Raw genomic sequence first — 18,277 nt, 5'->3', positions numbered from 1 at the left:
CACACTGATGCACTTTTTGACCATCAAAGTAATGCCACAAAAACACAATATAAGAAAAGTTTTATTCATCTGAAAGCTTAAATTCCAAATAAAATTTTTACACTTTTTGATTTTTGATTTGTTTTTAATGTCATTTTCACATCAAGGTGCCTGCTGGGTACTTAATTGAACTTTAACCTAATTAACCCAGTTTAAACGCATTTGAATATCTGAATACTGGCATCTTGCAAAAATGCCATTGAAATATAATTTACTGTCATCATGGCAAACACAAGAGAAATGAGCTATTAGAAAGTAGTTATTAAAACTATTCTGTTTAAAAATGTGTTGAAAAAAATCTTCTCTTCATTAAATTTGGGAAGTTTGTATGCTGGTTTTACAAATGGGGAATTAAATATTTTTTGAGAGTAAATTGCCTACAGGTTAATGCAAAAGTGAGAAAAAATCGGCGTATTACCGTCCCATGGTGCGAACGACATGGAATACACAATGCGATTGCCATTAACTAGTGGGATTTGCCTCATTTGTATCTTCTAAGTTTAGTGTGCCCCCAGTTGTGCTGGCCAATTAGAAAAGATAAATCAGGTTGGTGCCAGTGGTGTAGTGGTTAGTGCATTGACACATGCACTCTGTTCGATTACCACCTACGGTCCAATGCCGATCCATCCCCCTCTCTGCTTCTCATGCTTTCCTGTCAATTCTCTCTACTGTCCTATCCAATAAAGGTGAAAAGCCAGAAAAAAAAAGACAAGAGAAATCAGCATGCATGCTGACATCATGACGCGAAAACTCTGATTGTAGTGTCCACATGAACAGGGGCGGACTGGCCATCTGGCAATTCTGGCAAATGCCAGAAGGGCCGGACCATTTTTTAAATGTGGGCCAGTCAGCTATTTTTATTATTATTATTTTTTTCATATGTATTATTGTTTTCAATGTAGGCAGCTTTTATCTCGTGCGAGATGTGAATATTATGATGACGATAGTGATAATAGTAAGAATAATAGTAAATGTTAAGCATTGGCCCAATCAGCAACAACCGGCTGGTTTCGAGATGGGCCGACCCAATCTGAGGTTACGCAGACATAATCAAAATTTGGCAAGAATGTCAAACAAACAGTGAGTGCAACGCAAGCTAATAGTCATAGATGGACCATAAAAAGGGAAAGGCAGTCAAGTCAGACATTGCCAGTTACATAAAATTAACTGAACTAGTCTCGAAAGGGGGCAGTGCAGTGGCGCAGTAGGTAGTGCTGTCGCCTCACAGCAAGAAAGTCGCTGGTTTGAGCCTCATCTGGGTCAGTTGGTGTTTCTGTGTGGAGTTTGAATGTTCGTGTGGATTTCCTTCTGGTTTCCTTCACAAGTCCAAACACATGCTATAGGTGAATTGGGTAGGCCAATTGGGAATTGGGTAACCCAGTAATGGGTAGCAGCTTTAAGGGCATCCACTGTATAAAACATGCAGGATAAGTTGGCGATTCCCAGATTAATAAAGGGACTAAGCCGAAAAGAAAATGAATGACATGATTGCGTATATAAATGGGTTGTTTTTGTTTCAGTCACATACATTAAATGTTTAAATATCTCTTAAATAAGTACTGCTTATATCATTTTACCATCTGTACACAAATTTAAGTAGTGAATGTGCGTGTCCTTGGGTGGGGCTGTGTCGATGTGGTAATGTGGGCTGGTGTGGCTACAATGCCAGGGCTGATTTTTAGTCCCAGTCCGTCCCTGCACATGAACACACTGTACCTGGAGTTTCTGAATATATTTACCCTTGCCGGAGTTTCCAGAAAGCTTTGGTTTCAATCACCAGATACTGCCCTTTTATGTGGACAAACGGCCGTTTTGAAAATACCCAGGTTTGTCAATAACCAAATCCAGCTAATTGAATAATCCACGTATGAAGAATGGACCCCTGACCTCCTGGACCGAGTTTGGACTTAGTCCAACCAACTTGTTTTGTTAAATTTATCTACTTAATTTAACATAACTGCATTCTTTTTTGATTCAATTGAATTGTGGGGAACCCATCATTCTTTTCCAATGGATTCCAGTTAGACACCCCTGCTGAAAAATCCAGCATAAACCAGCCTAGGCTGGTTGGCTGGTTTTAGCTGGTCGACTAGGCTGGTTTTAGAGGGGTTTTGGCCATTTCCAGGCTGGTTTCCAGCCATTTCCAGCCTGGTCTTAGCTGGTCAGGCTGGAAAATGACCAGCCAAATCCAGCTAAAACCAGCTTGACCAGCCTGGTTTAAGCTGGATATAGCTGGTTTTGGCTGGACTCCCAGCTTGGCTAGGCTGGTCAAGCAGGTTTTAGCTGGTCATGTCCCAGCCTGACCAGCTAAGACCAGGCTGGAAATGGCTGGAAACCAGCCTGGAAGTGGCCAAAACCCCTCTAAAACCAGCCTAGTCGACCAGCTAAAACCAGCCAACCAGCCAAGGCTGGTTTAAGCTGGATTGTTCAGCAGGGACAGAAAACAATATTTAAAGTTCAGAGTTTATTCTCCTTTTTACCATGCCTTCAAACTTTTAAGTGGAATATGTCAACACACTGCACTGCTATTTGCTGAAATCAAGTTGATATTGTGATATGTTGGCAGAAAGCATCGTTCAGTGTTGCATACAGTCCATAACTGGTCAGAGTTCCAGATGAGCAGGATTATGTTCAACCTATACAACATGTTTCTCCAGCAGTTTTACCGTTTAGCTGCTTTTACCTAGCTTGTCAGGTTTTTGAGAACCATCCCCAGAGTAGCAGCCTGTCAAAATCCCACACGATCTCTCTCTCATCAGGAACTAGTTCTAGTTACCAGTGTCTCGGGTTCAGCACTCATTCAGTATTCATGGCCATATCACATCTCTCCCAACCATCTCCAGGCTTAGACCAAACCAGACTCTTTTTGAGTTACTTTTGTGGCCTCTCCGTTTCTGCCTTCCAAATGTCAATAATGGCTTTCTAGACTTGCTATTTTAAAGACGCCTCAAGACTGGACCCAGTTTGTCCGATCCTGCAAACTCCTCGATGTGATTGAGAAGCAGAAAACGGCTGCTGAACGGTGAGTCGACAGCATTTCATCCGACTTTCGTTTGGGTTTGTGTGTCACGGAAAGCCAAATATCGCAATCCTGTGTTTGTAACTTAATAACAGCGCAATATGGATACAGCATATCCGTTGTGGTGTTTGACGTATTCAAGAAAACGTAGAATATAATGGGGAATGTGCTGTAAGTAGTGGGATAAAATGTTTTGTGAATTAATTTAGGATGCTCCAGAGACAGGGTATGGTTAATATATGTATTTTTAAAGAAAAACTAGTAATACTAATAAATACTATTGACTTTATATGAGGAGACTCTTGTTTTGGTTGTTTAAAAGTTAGTTGTTTTTAGATGAAGCCAACGGAGTAGTTAGTAATGCTCAGTTTCTTTCATCGTTCCTTTTTTCTTTCTCATTTACAACATGCATTATTAAAACTTCAAGGTAATCAATATGTTTTTAATGCATGTCTATGAGTATGCTGATTATGCAAATGAATTCAGGGCTAATTCAATTCTTTATGTATATGCAAATTATTAATAGGTTAGTTGGCTTTATTTCATTATTGAGGGCAAAATACTAGGCTGGCTATTGCTGTTTGTCGTTGAATATAATGCAAAGCTTGAATGTAATGTGAATTTATTGAAATTGAGAGATTTTTTAACTTGAATTTTCATATTCAAAAGGTTTACATACGCAGAGGATACGTCAAGCTCATAACAATGAAGCGTAATAAGCATCGCTCCTCCAAGGATGATGGCAAAGGTCAAGGTGAAGCATTTTTTTATTAAATTATGTGAACATATCTGGATTATGAATACTTTAACAGTATTACTTCAGACATTGTAAATAATGAAGATATGTAATGATTATGCAATATTATTTTATTTGTTATATATTCAGTTAAAGTCAAAATTATTTAATATAATTTTCTTGTGAATTTCATTTCCCAAATGATGTTTAACAGAGCAAGGAATTTTTCACAGTATTTCCTACAATATTTTTTCTTCTGGAGAAAGTCTTTATTTGTTTTATGTCAGCTAGAATATATATATATATATATATATATATATATATATATATATATATATATATATATATATATATATATATATATATATATATATATATTTTTTTTTTTTTTTTTTTTTTTTTTTTAAGCCATTTAAAGAACAATATTATTAGACCTTCTAAGCAATATTTGTTTTGGATTGTCTACAGAACAAATCACTTGCCTAATTACCCTAACTTTACCACAGTTAAGTCTTTAAATGTAACTTTAAGATAAATACTAGTATCTTGAAAAACATCTCAAATATTATGTATTGTCATCATGGCAAAAAGATAATAAATCAGTTATTAGAAATGAGTTATTAAAACTATAATGATTAGAAATTGGGGGAAAATTTAGAAGGGGCTAATAATTCTGACTTTAACTGTATGTATTTTATGTGTGTATTTAACTTTTTATTTTAAAATTTTAATGTGTTTATAGTGAATTAATTAACTAAAAAGCTGGTCATATCGATGTCTCCTCATATTTGTTTTGTTCAGATGAACCGGCCATTCTGGAGACGGAGGACATGAGGATGCCTGACCCTGACACCATCTCACTGGCATCCGTGACTGCTGTCACCACCAATGTCTCCAACAAGAGGTGACCAAAGATGATCTCATTACAGTCACATGACTCTGTATCAAACATGATATGTTTATAAATTAATTTATAAATTAATAAAAATACAAATTATAAGTAATTTAAAAGACATTTTGCAAATTAATAATTGAGTTCAAAACATATTGTGTAGATAGACATTTCTTTAAATTGTACTTATAAATGTAACTACATCTGCAATTAACCTGTTGACTGACCGTTAAACCTACCTGTCCCACTGAACCTGTCCTCAACTTTAAGGTACCCTTTAGGTCGGTTGACATCAAGAATTATAAATATAAATATAATGATAAATATAAACTAAATAATAATAATTTGTTTGTTTACTTTTAGTTTATGCTTTTCTTCTGCATTACCCCACTGTGCTACTTCTGCATCTGACCAGCAAATCTTTTTGTACAAATTATCCGACTAAGCCTGTCCCCAAACCTCAAACCTACCTGTCCCCAAACAACCAACTCTTAAACCACCTCATCTCATTGAACCTGTCCCCAACCTTAAAAACCTCAAAACTACCTGTTACAATTCCGACCCAACTCTTAGGGTGCTTTCACACCTACACTTTTGTTTCGGAACGTGTCTCGTTTGCCAAGTTAGCGCGGTTCGATTGGCATATGTGAACAGAGCAATCGCGCTCTGTTCCGCGCCAAAGTAATCGCTCTGAGATCGCTTGAATGAGGTGGTCTCGGCTCGATTGAAACGAACCCTGGAGCAGTTCGATTGCAGTGAGAAAGCGATCCGATCCGAGCACGGTTATATCACAGTGTTTTATGGATATGTAATTGGCTTACGGCTATATGAAGAGAGAATTATGAGTATGGCGGGAAGTTTCACGAGTCTCCGGATGCCCGCAAACGAGTGATGATCTCCTGGTAATCTTGCGTTTCCCTCCCGGCCCTCAAATAGGGATTGTCGCGCACCCTTCTCACCCCTCCCCACCGCATCTCTCCTCAGACATGTCGCGCGCGCACCCTGTCAATCACCACCAAACCACCACCTCTCCTGACAGTTTAGCGGGACACTGCAAAATAAACCCTGACACTCTGACCAATGTAAGGAGAGTTTATTCGCACGTGACTTGTTTTAGCTCTTTTGGTCCGATTCGAAACTTTGCAGTGTGAAAGCGAACCGCTCCAAGAGCAAAGAGTAACAATGTAACAATTGTAATCTCTGTTTCGGAACAACTGAATCGATTCACAGGTGTGAAAGCACCCTTAAACTAACCTATCCCACTGAACCTATCCCCAGCCTTAACCAAGCGTTAATCCAACCCAACCCACTGAACCTGTCCCCAAACTTAACCAATGAAATTAAATGTTTCAGGGGTTTTTTTTGTAAATACCTTGTATTTACAGACACCAAAAATAAAGGTCTCATTTTCTAATATAGCACTGTGGGTTGACTAACTATTTTTTTTAAAATCTTGACTAACTCTTCTTTCTTAATCCAAAACTGTCCTAAATGTTTTAGATCAAAGCCTGACATCAAGATTGAGCCTAGTGCTGGAAGACCAATGGATTTCCAAGTATGTTGTTTACAGCAAATTGCTATTTTTGACACAGAAAGATTAACATAAAGCTTATAAGACAGAATTAAGGGATACATTTAGAGTTAATGTTAAATTTACTCTTACAAATTGTGTACTTCTACATAATTTTTATGCAACTATTATCCCCCTTTGGTTTTGGGAATAACTTAAAGTTAGGGTTGGGTTTAAGGGTCGGGAATAGGATTATATTTCTCCACTAAAATGACTTTCCAGGATCAACATAGATGTTATTCCATGATCACATCATACTTGGCAAAATCAGACACCCATATTTATTATTTAGATACAATATACAGACATCAACAATTATGTTTTAATGCTAAACTGAGTATCACTTTACCATCCAGGTCAGTGTCACTGTGATAGAGGCTCGACAGCTGGTGGGCTTGAACATGGATCCAGTGGTGTGTGTAGAAATTGGTGATGATAAAAAATACACTTCAATGAAGGAGTCGACCAACTGCCCTTACTACAATGAGGTGTGTTACTCTTTATTTTGTGATTGTGATATTGTCCTGTGGAACTGTAATGAACATAGTATACTGTATATAGTGTTGCATGTTGTCCACTGAACTGTAAGGGTTTTAACATTTAACATTTTTATTCTAGTACTTCGTTTTTGACTTCCACGTTCCTCCTGATGTGATGTTCGACAAAATCTTGAAAGTGTCGGTAAGTAGCATTGAATGAGTGGTACGCGAGCTTCCTTCTAGTGGTAAGTGGAGGAATCAAATATGTCATATGTAAATGCTACATATATTTAAAAATGTATCAAAATGATTTGTATATGAATATGACAACATATAGCCCATATATACTATATGTTAATACTTTACATTTAAGTACGGCCGTTTTCTTTTTACTTTTTAAGAACAGTAACCTGCCATTTTTAACTTTTAAAAGCACATTTTAATTTAAATGTTGACGTTTTTAGTTTTTCTTTTTGTTTTTTTACATAAGCACAGTACAGTCTTAACGTTCAGACTATTTATAATGTTTAAAGTGGCTGACAAAAATAAATATTCGTAATAATAGTAATTAATCTGACACGTTTTTTAACTGTGCTGAGCTGTAGTTGCTTAATTTGGTCTACTACGCTACGTATTTCAATACTGCTCATTATGGTGGTACTTGGAGAGACTATTTTTTTTCTGAGGTGGGACTTGATGAAAAAAAGTTTGAGAACCGCTGGTTTAGAATATATAATTTAATTAATAATAAAAATGTAATGTATATAATATGTAACTTAGCATATTTTTTAAAGGCATAGTTCAACTAAAAACGAAACTTTTGTCATCATTTACTCTCCATTCACTTGTTCCAAATCTGTTTCGTTTTTTCCGGTTGAACACAAATGAAGATAATTTGAAGAAAGCTGGAAACCTGTAACGGTTGAATTCCATAGTATTTGTTTTTTCCTCCCTATGGATGTCAATGTTAACTTTCGTCAAAATATATTCATTTCATAAAGGTTTATAATCACTTGAAGTGATTAAGTAATTGGGGAAAGTTTTATTTTTATGTGATCTCTTTAATGAAAAAATATACATTAAAATCATTTACTTCAGTGTCAACTTGTCGGACAACTACATTAAAAATGGAATCAAATAAAAATAAAGTTATATAGTCGGTTAGTGCATCGACACGCACTCATGCACATGCACTGTGCTCACGGCGACCCGAGTTCGATCCCGCCTCGTGGTCCTATGCCGATCATTCCCCTCCCTATGCTTTCCTGTCAATTCTTTGTACTGTCCTATCGAATAAAGGGGGAAACCCCTAAAAAAATAAATAAAGTTATGTAGTTTAAATGTAGAAGTGCTTTAGAGTACTTTTAAAACATAGTAAACAACATGTGAAAATGCATACTTATGCTAGTCTTGTGCTAAAGTGCTATTCCATGTTATCCATGTCATAAAAGCATGTTAAAACATTCCAATTAATGCTAACATAGTGTTAAAAAAGCTTTCTGGCGACGATTAAAAAATGTTGGTCATGTAACATATAAATAGATATAAGATATAAATATCTTCAAGAAAAGTAAAGTGGTAATTCATCGCATATAATAAATAATGCGCAAATACAGTTTTCTATTTAAAATATATGATTTTAAGATTTAAAATACGCATGTGGACATTTTACGAAATTAAAGTGTTCACTTTATCGTTTAGCATTAAGCAACATAAGCTTCACTTCGTTTACTGTGGTCTTTATTGTTTAGCGTAAATCTCCCTAGCATTAGCATGTTTTAAAATACTGCGTTCACACAGGTGATCCATTCGAAGAATCTTCTGCGAAGCGGCACGCTGGTCGGGAGTTTTAAGCTTGATGTTGGCACTATATACACACAACCTGGTAAACACTGTAATCCTTCCATATCAGTCTCTCAATTTCACTCAGATATAGAGATTTGACTTAATTTTTGATTCACAGACCATCAGTTCTTCCACAAATGGGCCACATTATGTGATCCCGAAGACATCACTGCCGGATTGAAGGGCTATGTCAAGTGTGACATTGCTGTTGTGGCGAAGGGCGACACAATTAAAACTCCACACAAAGCCAATGAAAATGATGAGGACGACATTGAGAGGTATAAAGCACTGTATTAGTTGTTAATCTTATAGGCTAACTCCAGTTCACTAAATTCTAAAACAATAGAGTGTACTTTTTACTCTACATTTCCTAATTTGGAGTGGAGAGATGAGATAGTGGTGTTTAATTTGTGAACAAGCTGAATTGTACCAGTTAGCATGTTAAATTAGTTTACACAAATTACACTGAAAAATTAATTGGACTGACATTTGATCCATTCAGAGTGAGTCTCCAGTAAACAACTCACTGATTCAAATGATCCGTTCAGAGTGAGTTTCCTGTAAATGACTCACTGATTCAAGTGATCCATTCATGGTGAGTTTCCAGTAAACAACTCACTGATTGAAATGATCTATTCGATGTGAGTCTCTAGTAAAGAAACTCACTGATTCTAATAATCCATTCAGATTGAGTCTCCAATAATCAACTCACTGATTCAAATGATCAGTTCATAGTTAATGTCCAGTTATTAACTCACTGATTCAAACGATCAGTTCAGAGTTAATCTCCAGAAATCAACTCACTGATGATCCGTTCCATGTGTGTCTTCAGTTAACAACTCGCTAATTTAAATGATCCATTCAGAGTGAGTCTCCAGTGAACAACTCACTGATTCAAATGATCCATTCAGAGTGAGTCTCTCCTAAACAACTCACTGATTCAAATTATCCATTCAGAGTGAGTCTCTACTAAACAACTCACTGATTCAAATGATCCATTCAATGTGAGTCTCCAGTGAACAACTCACTGATTCAAATGATCCATTCAGAGTGCGTCTCCAATAAACAACTCACTGATTCAAAGGATCCATTCAGTGTGAGTCCTTAGTGATCAACTCACTGATTGAAATGATCCATTCAGAGTGCGTCTCCAGTTAACAGCTCAGTGATTCAAATCAGAGTTAGATTTGGTAAATCAACTTTCTTGTAATATCGTCAGTAAATACTTTCATTATTACACCCAAAAAGTTAAGGTAGCTCAAACCATTTGAGAAAACTGATTGCAACAAACCATTTAAGTAAAAACAAAAACATCCTAATGAGTACTGTGAACTTAATCCATTTGAGTAAACAAAGCAATTTTAGCACAGTAACACCCAATAAATGAAGAGAACTCAAACCAATCGAGTACTGTAAAACCCAATTAGTTAAGGCAACTCAAACTGTTTGAGGAAACCGATTGCTACAAATCAATTGAGTTCAAAAACTAATCTATATGAGTACTGGGAACTTACTCCATTTACATTGAAGTAATGAGGTGTTTACTCATAAGCTTCCACACTGGAGTAGAATTAACTTTCAGTCAATTTTGAGTTAGCTGCACTCATTTCATTTGATAAAGTTGACTGTTGGGTTTTACAGTGCAGAGTAAATTTAAAAAAAAAATCTAATAATTTGACTCAAGTAAAAATGAATGATGATTTTATGCATCTTCTGGAGTAATATTAAATTAGTGTTTCTGTACTTTTACTCAAGTGCCTGCTTCGTCCACCACTGATCAACTCCAAAAAGTAGTAACCAACTGAAATAAAATAAGTTTAAACTTCATTTTTATTTTAGTAATCTGCTGCTGCCGGAGGACGTCCCAGCGGAGCGCCAGTGGGCCAGATTCTACCTGAAAATATACAGAGCCGAGGGCTTGCCCAAAATGAACACCAGCATCATGGCAAATGTCAAAAAGGCTTTCATTGGAGAAAATAAGGACTTGGTTGATCCGTACGTTCAAGTGCTGTTTGCAGGACAGAAGGTGAGCAGAAATATTACTGAAAGTTTATTAAAGTGCACTACATTGGAAATGTTACACTTATAATAATATTATAATGAACGTCAAAATAATTTGGCCTTCAAGTGCTGTTTAAATAGAAGTTTGTTTTTTTTCCAGCACATTTTTAAACATTTTAATAACTTATTTCACTTGTCTATGATACTAGTATTTAGCTTGAAATGCAATTTATAGACTTAACTAGGTTAATTAGTTAAATTAGGCAAGTTAGGGTAATGAGACAAGTTATCGTGTAACAGTGGTTTGTTCTGTAGACAATTGGAAAAAAATAGTGCTTAAGGGCACTAAAAATATTAAGCTTAAAAAGGTTTAAAGAAAATTGAAAGTTTCCAGCCAAAATAATGTACAAATTTTAGCTGTAAAATAAAACATAAGATTTTCTATAGAAGTAAAAATATTCTAGGAAACACTGTGAAAAATTCCTGAATCTGTTAAACATCATTTGGGAAATATTTGAAAAAGAATAAAAAAATTGCAGGAGGGCGAATAATGTTGACTTCAACTCTATGTAAAATATATGTCATATATGCCACATATCTTTCAAAATATTGCTAAAATATCCTTTAACATTGTTTTTTTTTTTAACATTGAGATTGGAAATATGTACATCTATGCTCAAATATATTAGCTGTAATGATTATATGTGTCTGTGTGTGTAAACGTAGAAAAAAAGAGCTGAAGTTTGCGTCGTTGTTTTTCTTTAGGGGAAAACTTCGATTCAGAAGAGCAGCTACGAGCCCATCTGGAACGAGCAGATCGTATTCACCGAGCAGTTTCCACCGCTGTGTCGGAGGATGAAGCTCCAGATCCGGGATTCAGACAAAGTGAATGATGTGGCCATCGGTACACACTTCATTGACCTGCGGAAGATAGCCAATGATGGAGACAAAGGTAACCGTGTGCAAAAATAACGCCGTTCATAAGTTTGCAGTCAGTATGGCTTTTTAAATGGCTTTTTTTTTGTTACACATTGACATCGAAAAGTGGCGTTTTTAATAATTGGCACTAATAATAATTCTCAGTAACTTTATATGAAATCATCATATGTGACCCTACACCAACCTGACCTCATGAGAAAACGGCATTTTTACTTATAAGCAGAAAATTGGCAATTCACTTCTGTTATATAAGTATCGATATATTAAGCATGTAGTTAGTGTTGTTTTGGGCAAAACTCCCCAATGCCTTCTTTCAATGCAGGCTTGAGCGGGGAGAGTAGCTGCAACTCAAGCCTCTCATAGGGTAACAGAATGAAACCCAAAAGCATTCATGAACAATTTTGATTGACTATGAATTCATGTAAATGCCAGAGACATGGGGCTGATTACCATATAATTGCCTGATACTACAAACAAATATCAGAAATGAGCTAGGAGGAGTTGGGGATGGTGGAGATAGTATGGAATTGGCGAGGTGCCAAAAGCTGACCGGATGTAAGGGTATTACTGAAGACACACCAAGCCAACAGCAAACGACTAGCACCGACAAAACCCAACTGTATTGTCACCTCACATCTGGTTCTATTTGGACCAAAAAGCTGGGCTTGAACTTGGCATGGGTCGATATAAGATTTAAAACCTTAAATTTTCCAAACCATGGTAAACCTAGGCTAGTTGGCTGGTTTTAGTTGGTTGACCAGCCTTGTTTTAGAGGGGGTTTTGGCCACTTCCAGGCTGGTTTCCAGCCATTTACAGCCTGGTTTTAGCTGGTCAGGCTGGAAAGTGACCAGCTAAAACCATCTAAAACCAGCTTGACCATCGTGGTTCAAGCTGGACATAGCTGGTTTTGGCTGGGCTCCCAGCCTGGCTAGGCTGGTCAAGCTGGTTTTAGCTGGTCATCTCCCAGCCCGACCAACTAAAAACAGGCTGGAAATGGCTGGAAACCAGCCTGGAAGTAGCCAAAACCCCTCTAAAACCAGACTTTTCGACCAGCTAAAACCAGCCAACCATCCTAGGCTGGTTTAAGCTGGATTTTTCAGCAGGGTGACTATCGTCACATGCCTAGCTTTAACACACCAAACAGACCAATTGACTGAATGTGTCTTTCCACACTGCAGGGCAGTATCTGTTTTCCCGTTCAGAACTGGAATCTGGAACTTCAGATGCGTTTGCAAAGCATAAACAAAGCAGCATTATATTTCATTTGAACATTTGTAGGCCAATTACAGCCATCATCTTTATGTCCCTTCTTGAATTGAATCCTTTTCTTGCTATGTCACTTTACTATTTTAAACTAAGATTTGTTGCTGAATAACCAATCAGAGCGGCCTCTTTAGTTGACAGCTAATGCCAATTCTACACGTTGAATTGGGCCAATGAGCTATGACGTTAGCTCAATTAGAGGCGACATGTGGAACGCATCCAACCAACTAGTCAGACTGAGAAAGCCCCATGGCAGACCATCAGCTTGATGTGTTCCGGCCCACAGATATAAATTGACGCACGAATTGCTTGAGTTGGAAAAATCGGAACCTCATCGGGTATTCACGCCGTTAACCAATTAGGAGCTTTCTCTTGTAGGGCCATGCCTATAACGTAGCCCCTGTTGTTGGTGTCCCAGGGGAAATCCTCCTGCCGACATTGACAACAGTTCATCAAACTGGGCTTAGCTCAGTCAGAAGCACTGACGAAAGCTTCCATCATCCAGGTATGATTTCTGAAATAGTGAATGAGCTCACAGAGCTGGATGCACTACTGAAAGGATCTAGTGGACTCAGACACGGCTCCAAACTAATTGACACTGTTTTTCAGCCTTCATAAAGCACATAAACACAGCTATTCTCTCAATAAAATCCATGTTAGCAACGAAGATACAGTCACCAGACAGACAGAAGCCCTGCCCATGGCACAGATTTCACGTGTGAATGAAGAAAATACCACTAGATCCTTTAAGCAGTGCACCCTGCTCTGTGAGCTCATAAATTCCTCCAGAAACTTAACCTGGATGATGGAAGCTTTCAGCGATGCTTTCGAGTGAGCCGAGCCCAGTTTGATTGAACTGTTGTCGGTAAATGGATTTCCCCCAGAACACCAACAACAGGCGCTACGTCATAATCATGCCCCTACAAGAGCAAGCTCCTGATTGGTTAACGCAGTGCAAATGCCTGCAGAAGTTCAGATTTTCGAACTCGTGCGATTCAAGTAAAAAATGTGATATACGCGTCAGACGCTCAACTCGCTCCGCTTCATTTGTGTGAACTGTGTCATTCGTGCCACGTCTTTCACGCCGCCTCATTCTTGTGTATCGTGCCGCAGGATGTCTGTTCGCTTGTTTGCATAGACTCAACATGTAAATCACTCACGTTTGACGCTTCTTCCGCATATGGTGTGAACGTAGCATAAGAATATTTTTGTCATCCAGGGTCACAGGGTCAGCGAGTTCAAAATAAATAATAAGGAATGATAAGTGTTCAGTGTTCCCCTGGTTCATTCGTAGGCTTTCTCCCGACTCTTGGCCCGGCGTGGGTCAACATGTACGGCTCCACGCGCAGCTACACGCTCATGGATGAGTATCAGGACCTGAACGAAGGCCTCGGGGAGGGCGTCTCCTTCAGGGCCCGTCTGCTGATCAGCCTGGCCGTAGAGATCCTGGACACCTCGTCTCCTGAAGTCATGAGCTCCACTGAGGTGCAGGTGGAGGGGATACCCAACATCTCTGATGTAAGCCTTCTACTAATTACAGTCAATAATTCATCGTCTTTATTTATCACCCCCTACATTATTTATTTAGCAGCGGTGCTCATAGTAGATCATTGTTTGGAAGACAATCATCTACACAGTCAGAGCCAAAGTTAGGCTTTGTCTTCATGTGACTTTTATGAGCGTGTTTGCTTCATTAACATACTAAGGTGCAAATAATGTGGTAAATTTGACTATAGTGTTAATAATTTGCAAATAAACATCCAGGTAAATGAAGACTATAACTGTTCAACAATATTTGTTTACTAAAATAAAGTAGGGCGACACGGTGGCTCAGTGGTTCGCCTCAAAGCAAGAAGGTCGCTGACTTGAGTCCAGGCTAGTCCAGTTGGCATTTCCGTGTGGCGACCTTTTAATCGATTGTTTGTTTCTTATATCCTAGAATGCCACAGGAAAAGTGGAGGAATTCTTTCTCTTTGGAAGTTTCCTCGAGGCCACCATGATTGACAGAAAGATCGGAGACAAACCCATCAACTTTGAGGTCACAATAGGTAAAATCTATGGTGGACAAGTTCACAGTCACATTTATAGAGGGAAAATGCTCTGATTTAGAATTATTCACATATTAGGGAAAAACCAAAGGAGACCAAAGTCTGTCCGGATATCTAAATGAGCAATATCCCACGAGTAGCAGTGCGATATGGCTGTATATCGGCCCTTGTGGGAGGCGTGCGTTGCCTTAGTGTCCCACCAGTAACGATAAACAGCCACAATGCACTGCTACAAATGTGATTTAGCATTTATACAACAGTTCAACAACATAATCATGTATACAAAAAGAAAATCAAACAAGGAGAGTTTAAAAAATCCCTTTGTATGAGGAACTACTTTCTTCCGCCATTCTTTCACATCTGCAGCTGACGTCAGAACAGCAGAAGCCACTACTAATTCACCAATGTCACTTTAGAGCTAGTGTTTGAATGATTCTCTAGCGTAAAGTGTTGAAAAATCAGGTGATTTTGCTCACATTTTAAGATTATAAGGCTGAACGGCATGAAATGCCATCAGTTTACAGAGATTTCCCTAGTATTTCTCTGTTTCAATCTCGAGCCAAATCCAAATCCTTTTAAAAAGCCAAAGCAGCGCAATCACTAGCAGATTACTGTTGTGTTTGTAAAAAGAAAAAATGTAAACACATGCGGGCATTTCTTCTTTCTTTATGTTTACTGAACTAGTCTGCAGTAACTGGAAGACTTATTAGAAACAAGCAGATGGCCAACCAAAAAGTAACTCAGGATTATACAAAGAGTACCAACACAAAATACATAAATTCTGATATGTGAGTCCCATCTCACTCAATACACTACAATGATTGACTTAGAATGTCACATACCTGTTTGCTGTAGTTAGAAATTATGAGTTTTTCCTTCTCTAAGGGCTTTTTATGCAGTCTCTGTGGCCATCTTGTGGATGAACGTCAACCGTCTTTGCTCTGCTCAATGACAGGCTAATGGTCGCCGTCGCCTTTATCTTAGAAATTAAAAATATTTAAAATAGCCACTATCCTTGAACATAAAATTCATAGATGCAATCTAAACAACTACATTCTCGATTAAAAAAAAGCCTCAAAAGTACATGATGTTGCCCAACAGCTGCAATATTTGTCAAACTGTGCTGAGTTTATTGATCTGCTGCCACTCTGTGTAGGCGGAGTAATACACAAGAGTGAAGAGGCTGTACGAGTTCTGATATTGTAGAATATCACATGGCTATCAGCCAATCAGATTCGAGAACCAGACAGAACTGTTGTGTAAATATAAATATACACCACTATCCTTTGAAAACTCATATTTTCCCTTGCACTTTTATACTTGTAATGAGATGATTCTGTAAAATACCGTGTCTGTCCTCTGCACTCGAGGAAACTATGGGAGTGAGCTCGATACTCCAACCAAGCCCAAATCGAAGAAGAAGAAGGGAGATGGCGATGACGAGGAGTCTGAGCTGATTCACGGCTCCAGCGACGAGGAGGTGGATGATGGTGGAGACGTGACGTCGGTTTCCACAACTCCTCCAATGAAGCCAGTCATCACCGACAGGTTCAGCACAAAACATTGTTCTGAGACGTAATAATTCTCTAACTAAATGCAAACCTAACAGAAATAAAAGAAATCTGATGGAGTATACACTAACCCGTGCATTGTTCAGTCACAAGACAGCACTAAATCAGTCAAAAACGCAAAGCTGACAGAAACGACACTGACTGAATAGAGCATAGACCAGGGGTCACCAACCTTTATGAAACTGAGAGCTACTTCTTGGGTCCCGATTAACGTGGAGGGCTACCAGTTTGATAAACACTTTTCAAATAACACATTTGCTCAATTTACTTTTAATTATACTTTGTGTTTTTGGTAATAATTAATGATATTCATCCATGTGAAGACACCGATCATGTTAATGATTCTCACAAAAGTTATCAGCAATGATTTAACAGGGTAGGAAATACCCTGTATTTAATGTATCAATGTGCAACACTTTATTTTTATATATCTCTGCAAATATTTACATTTTTAAATGATTACTTCTTTATTAGATGAAGCTTACTGGTGAGTGGCGCTATGGTGAGCTATTTTTAGAACAGGCCTGCGGGCAACGCGGGCACCATGTTGGTGACCCCTGGCATAGACTAAACTACGTATTATTAGTTCACAAGATGGCGCCAAACAGTCAATAATAGTCAAAAACTGGATTTTGAAAAAAAACTGGACAGACAAGCTGGACTGCCAAATGTATATGCATATGAATCTGTATGTAAGTATATGTATGTGAATGTGTTCACTGATGGTCGAGGTGATTCTCAGGGTGCTTTCACACCTACACTTTTGTTTCGGAACGTGTCTCGTTTGCCCAGTTAGCGCGGTTTGATTGGCATATGTGAACAGGGCAATCGTGCTCTGTTCCGCGCCAAAGTAATCGCTCCGAGATCGCTTGAATGAGGTGGTCTCGGCTCGATTGAAACGAACCCTGGAGCGGTTCAATTGCTGTGAGAAAGCAAACGATCCGACCGCGGTTATATCACAGTGTTTTATGGATATGTAATAGGCTTACGGCTATATGAAGAGAGAATTATGAGTAGGGCGGGAAGTTTCGCGAGTCTCCGGATGCCCGCAAACGAGTGATGATCTCCCGGTAATCTCGCGTCTCTCTCCCAGTCCTCAAAAAGGCATCGTCGCGCACCCTTCTCACCCCTCCCCACCGTGTCTCTCCTCAGACACGTCACGCGCGCACCCTGTCAATCACCACCAAACCACCACCTCTCCTGACAGCTGAGCGGGACGCTGCCAAATAAACCCTGACACTCTGACCAATGTAAGGAGAGTTTACTCGCACGTGACTTGTTTTAGCTCTTTTGGTCCGATTAGAAACTTTGCAGTGTGAAAGCGAACCGCTCCAAGAGCAAAGAGCAACAATGTAACAATTGTAATCTCTGTTTCGGATTAACTGAATCGATTCACAGGTGTGAAAGCACCCTCAGTTACTAGATGAGCCTGTGTTATTTAGCGGTTGTTATGTCGAAAAAACAGCTTGGAATGTTGCGAATGCACTGGATGTACTTCATCCTGCTTTTTTAATGACTACTTGCCACATAAAGTAAAAATTAGACACAAAACATAGTTCTGAGCTGTAATAGTTCACTAATTAAAGCCAAAGATGACAGAAACAAAAGGGCTGGAGCATACACTAACCTTTACATTGTCCAGTCACAATGTGGTAACAAAGAGTCAACAACTGGTGTGAAAGATAAGCATGTCAATGTGGAAATATTTACTAAAGGTAAAGATGATTCATAGGATCTGTAGGAAACAACTAGATTACCCTCAGGGTATGTACAGAAATCAGAGTGAAATTCAATACCTTTTTAGACTTTTTTTGAAGACTCACTACTTCAGGTTTCAACCAGTAATATTGGCGTCATTTTAACTTTCAGTATATT

The 18,277-nt window shown here is 38.4% G+C and overlaps 1 protein-coding gene across 5 annotated transcripts in view; it reads left to right on the top strand.

Annotated features, from left to right (window-relative positions):
* Positions 1 to 1,495: 1,495 nt before the first annotated feature.
* otofb (otoferlin b) overlaps positions 1,496 to 18,277 on the top strand; it is a 59,734-nt gene continuing 42,952 nt past the window's right edge. For all 5 annotated transcript variants that reach the window (XM_073927628.1, XM_073927629.1, XM_021467487.3 and 2 more), the window contains exons 1-13: positions 1,496 to 3,061; positions 3,728 to 3,812; positions 4,596 to 4,698; positions 6,187 to 6,241; positions 6,613 to 6,744; positions 6,875 to 6,937; positions 8,536 to 8,620; positions 8,699 to 8,858; positions 10,420 to 10,606; positions 11,347 to 11,533; positions 14,078 to 14,301; positions 14,723 to 14,831; positions 16,202 to 16,379. In XM_073927628.1, coding sequence (XP_073783729.1) covers positions 3,764 to 3,812; positions 4,596 to 4,698; positions 6,187 to 6,241; positions 6,613 to 6,744; positions 6,875 to 6,937; positions 8,536 to 8,620; positions 8,699 to 8,858; positions 10,420 to 10,606; positions 11,347 to 11,533; positions 14,078 to 14,301; positions 14,723 to 14,831; positions 16,202 to 16,379 — 1,532 coding nt within the window. In that variant the 5' untranslated portion in view covers positions 1,496 to 3,061; positions 3,728 to 3,763. The remainder of the gene's footprint in view (positions 3,062 to 3,727; positions 3,813 to 4,595; positions 4,699 to 6,186; positions 6,242 to 6,612; positions 6,745 to 6,874; positions 6,938 to 8,535; positions 8,621 to 8,698; positions 8,859 to 10,419; positions 10,607 to 11,346; positions 11,534 to 14,077; positions 14,302 to 14,722; positions 14,832 to 16,201; positions 16,380 to 18,277) is intronic.

This window comes from Danio rerio, chromosome 17 (assembly GCF_049306965.1).
Source record: "Danio rerio strain Tuebingen ecotype United States chromosome 17, GRCz12tu, whole genome shotgun sequence".
NCBI lineage: Eukaryota > Metazoa > Chordata > Actinopteri > Cypriniformes > Danionidae > Danio > Danio rerio.
Note: the sequence above shows the minus strand (reverse complement) of the source record. Positions and strands in the feature narration are given on the sequence as shown.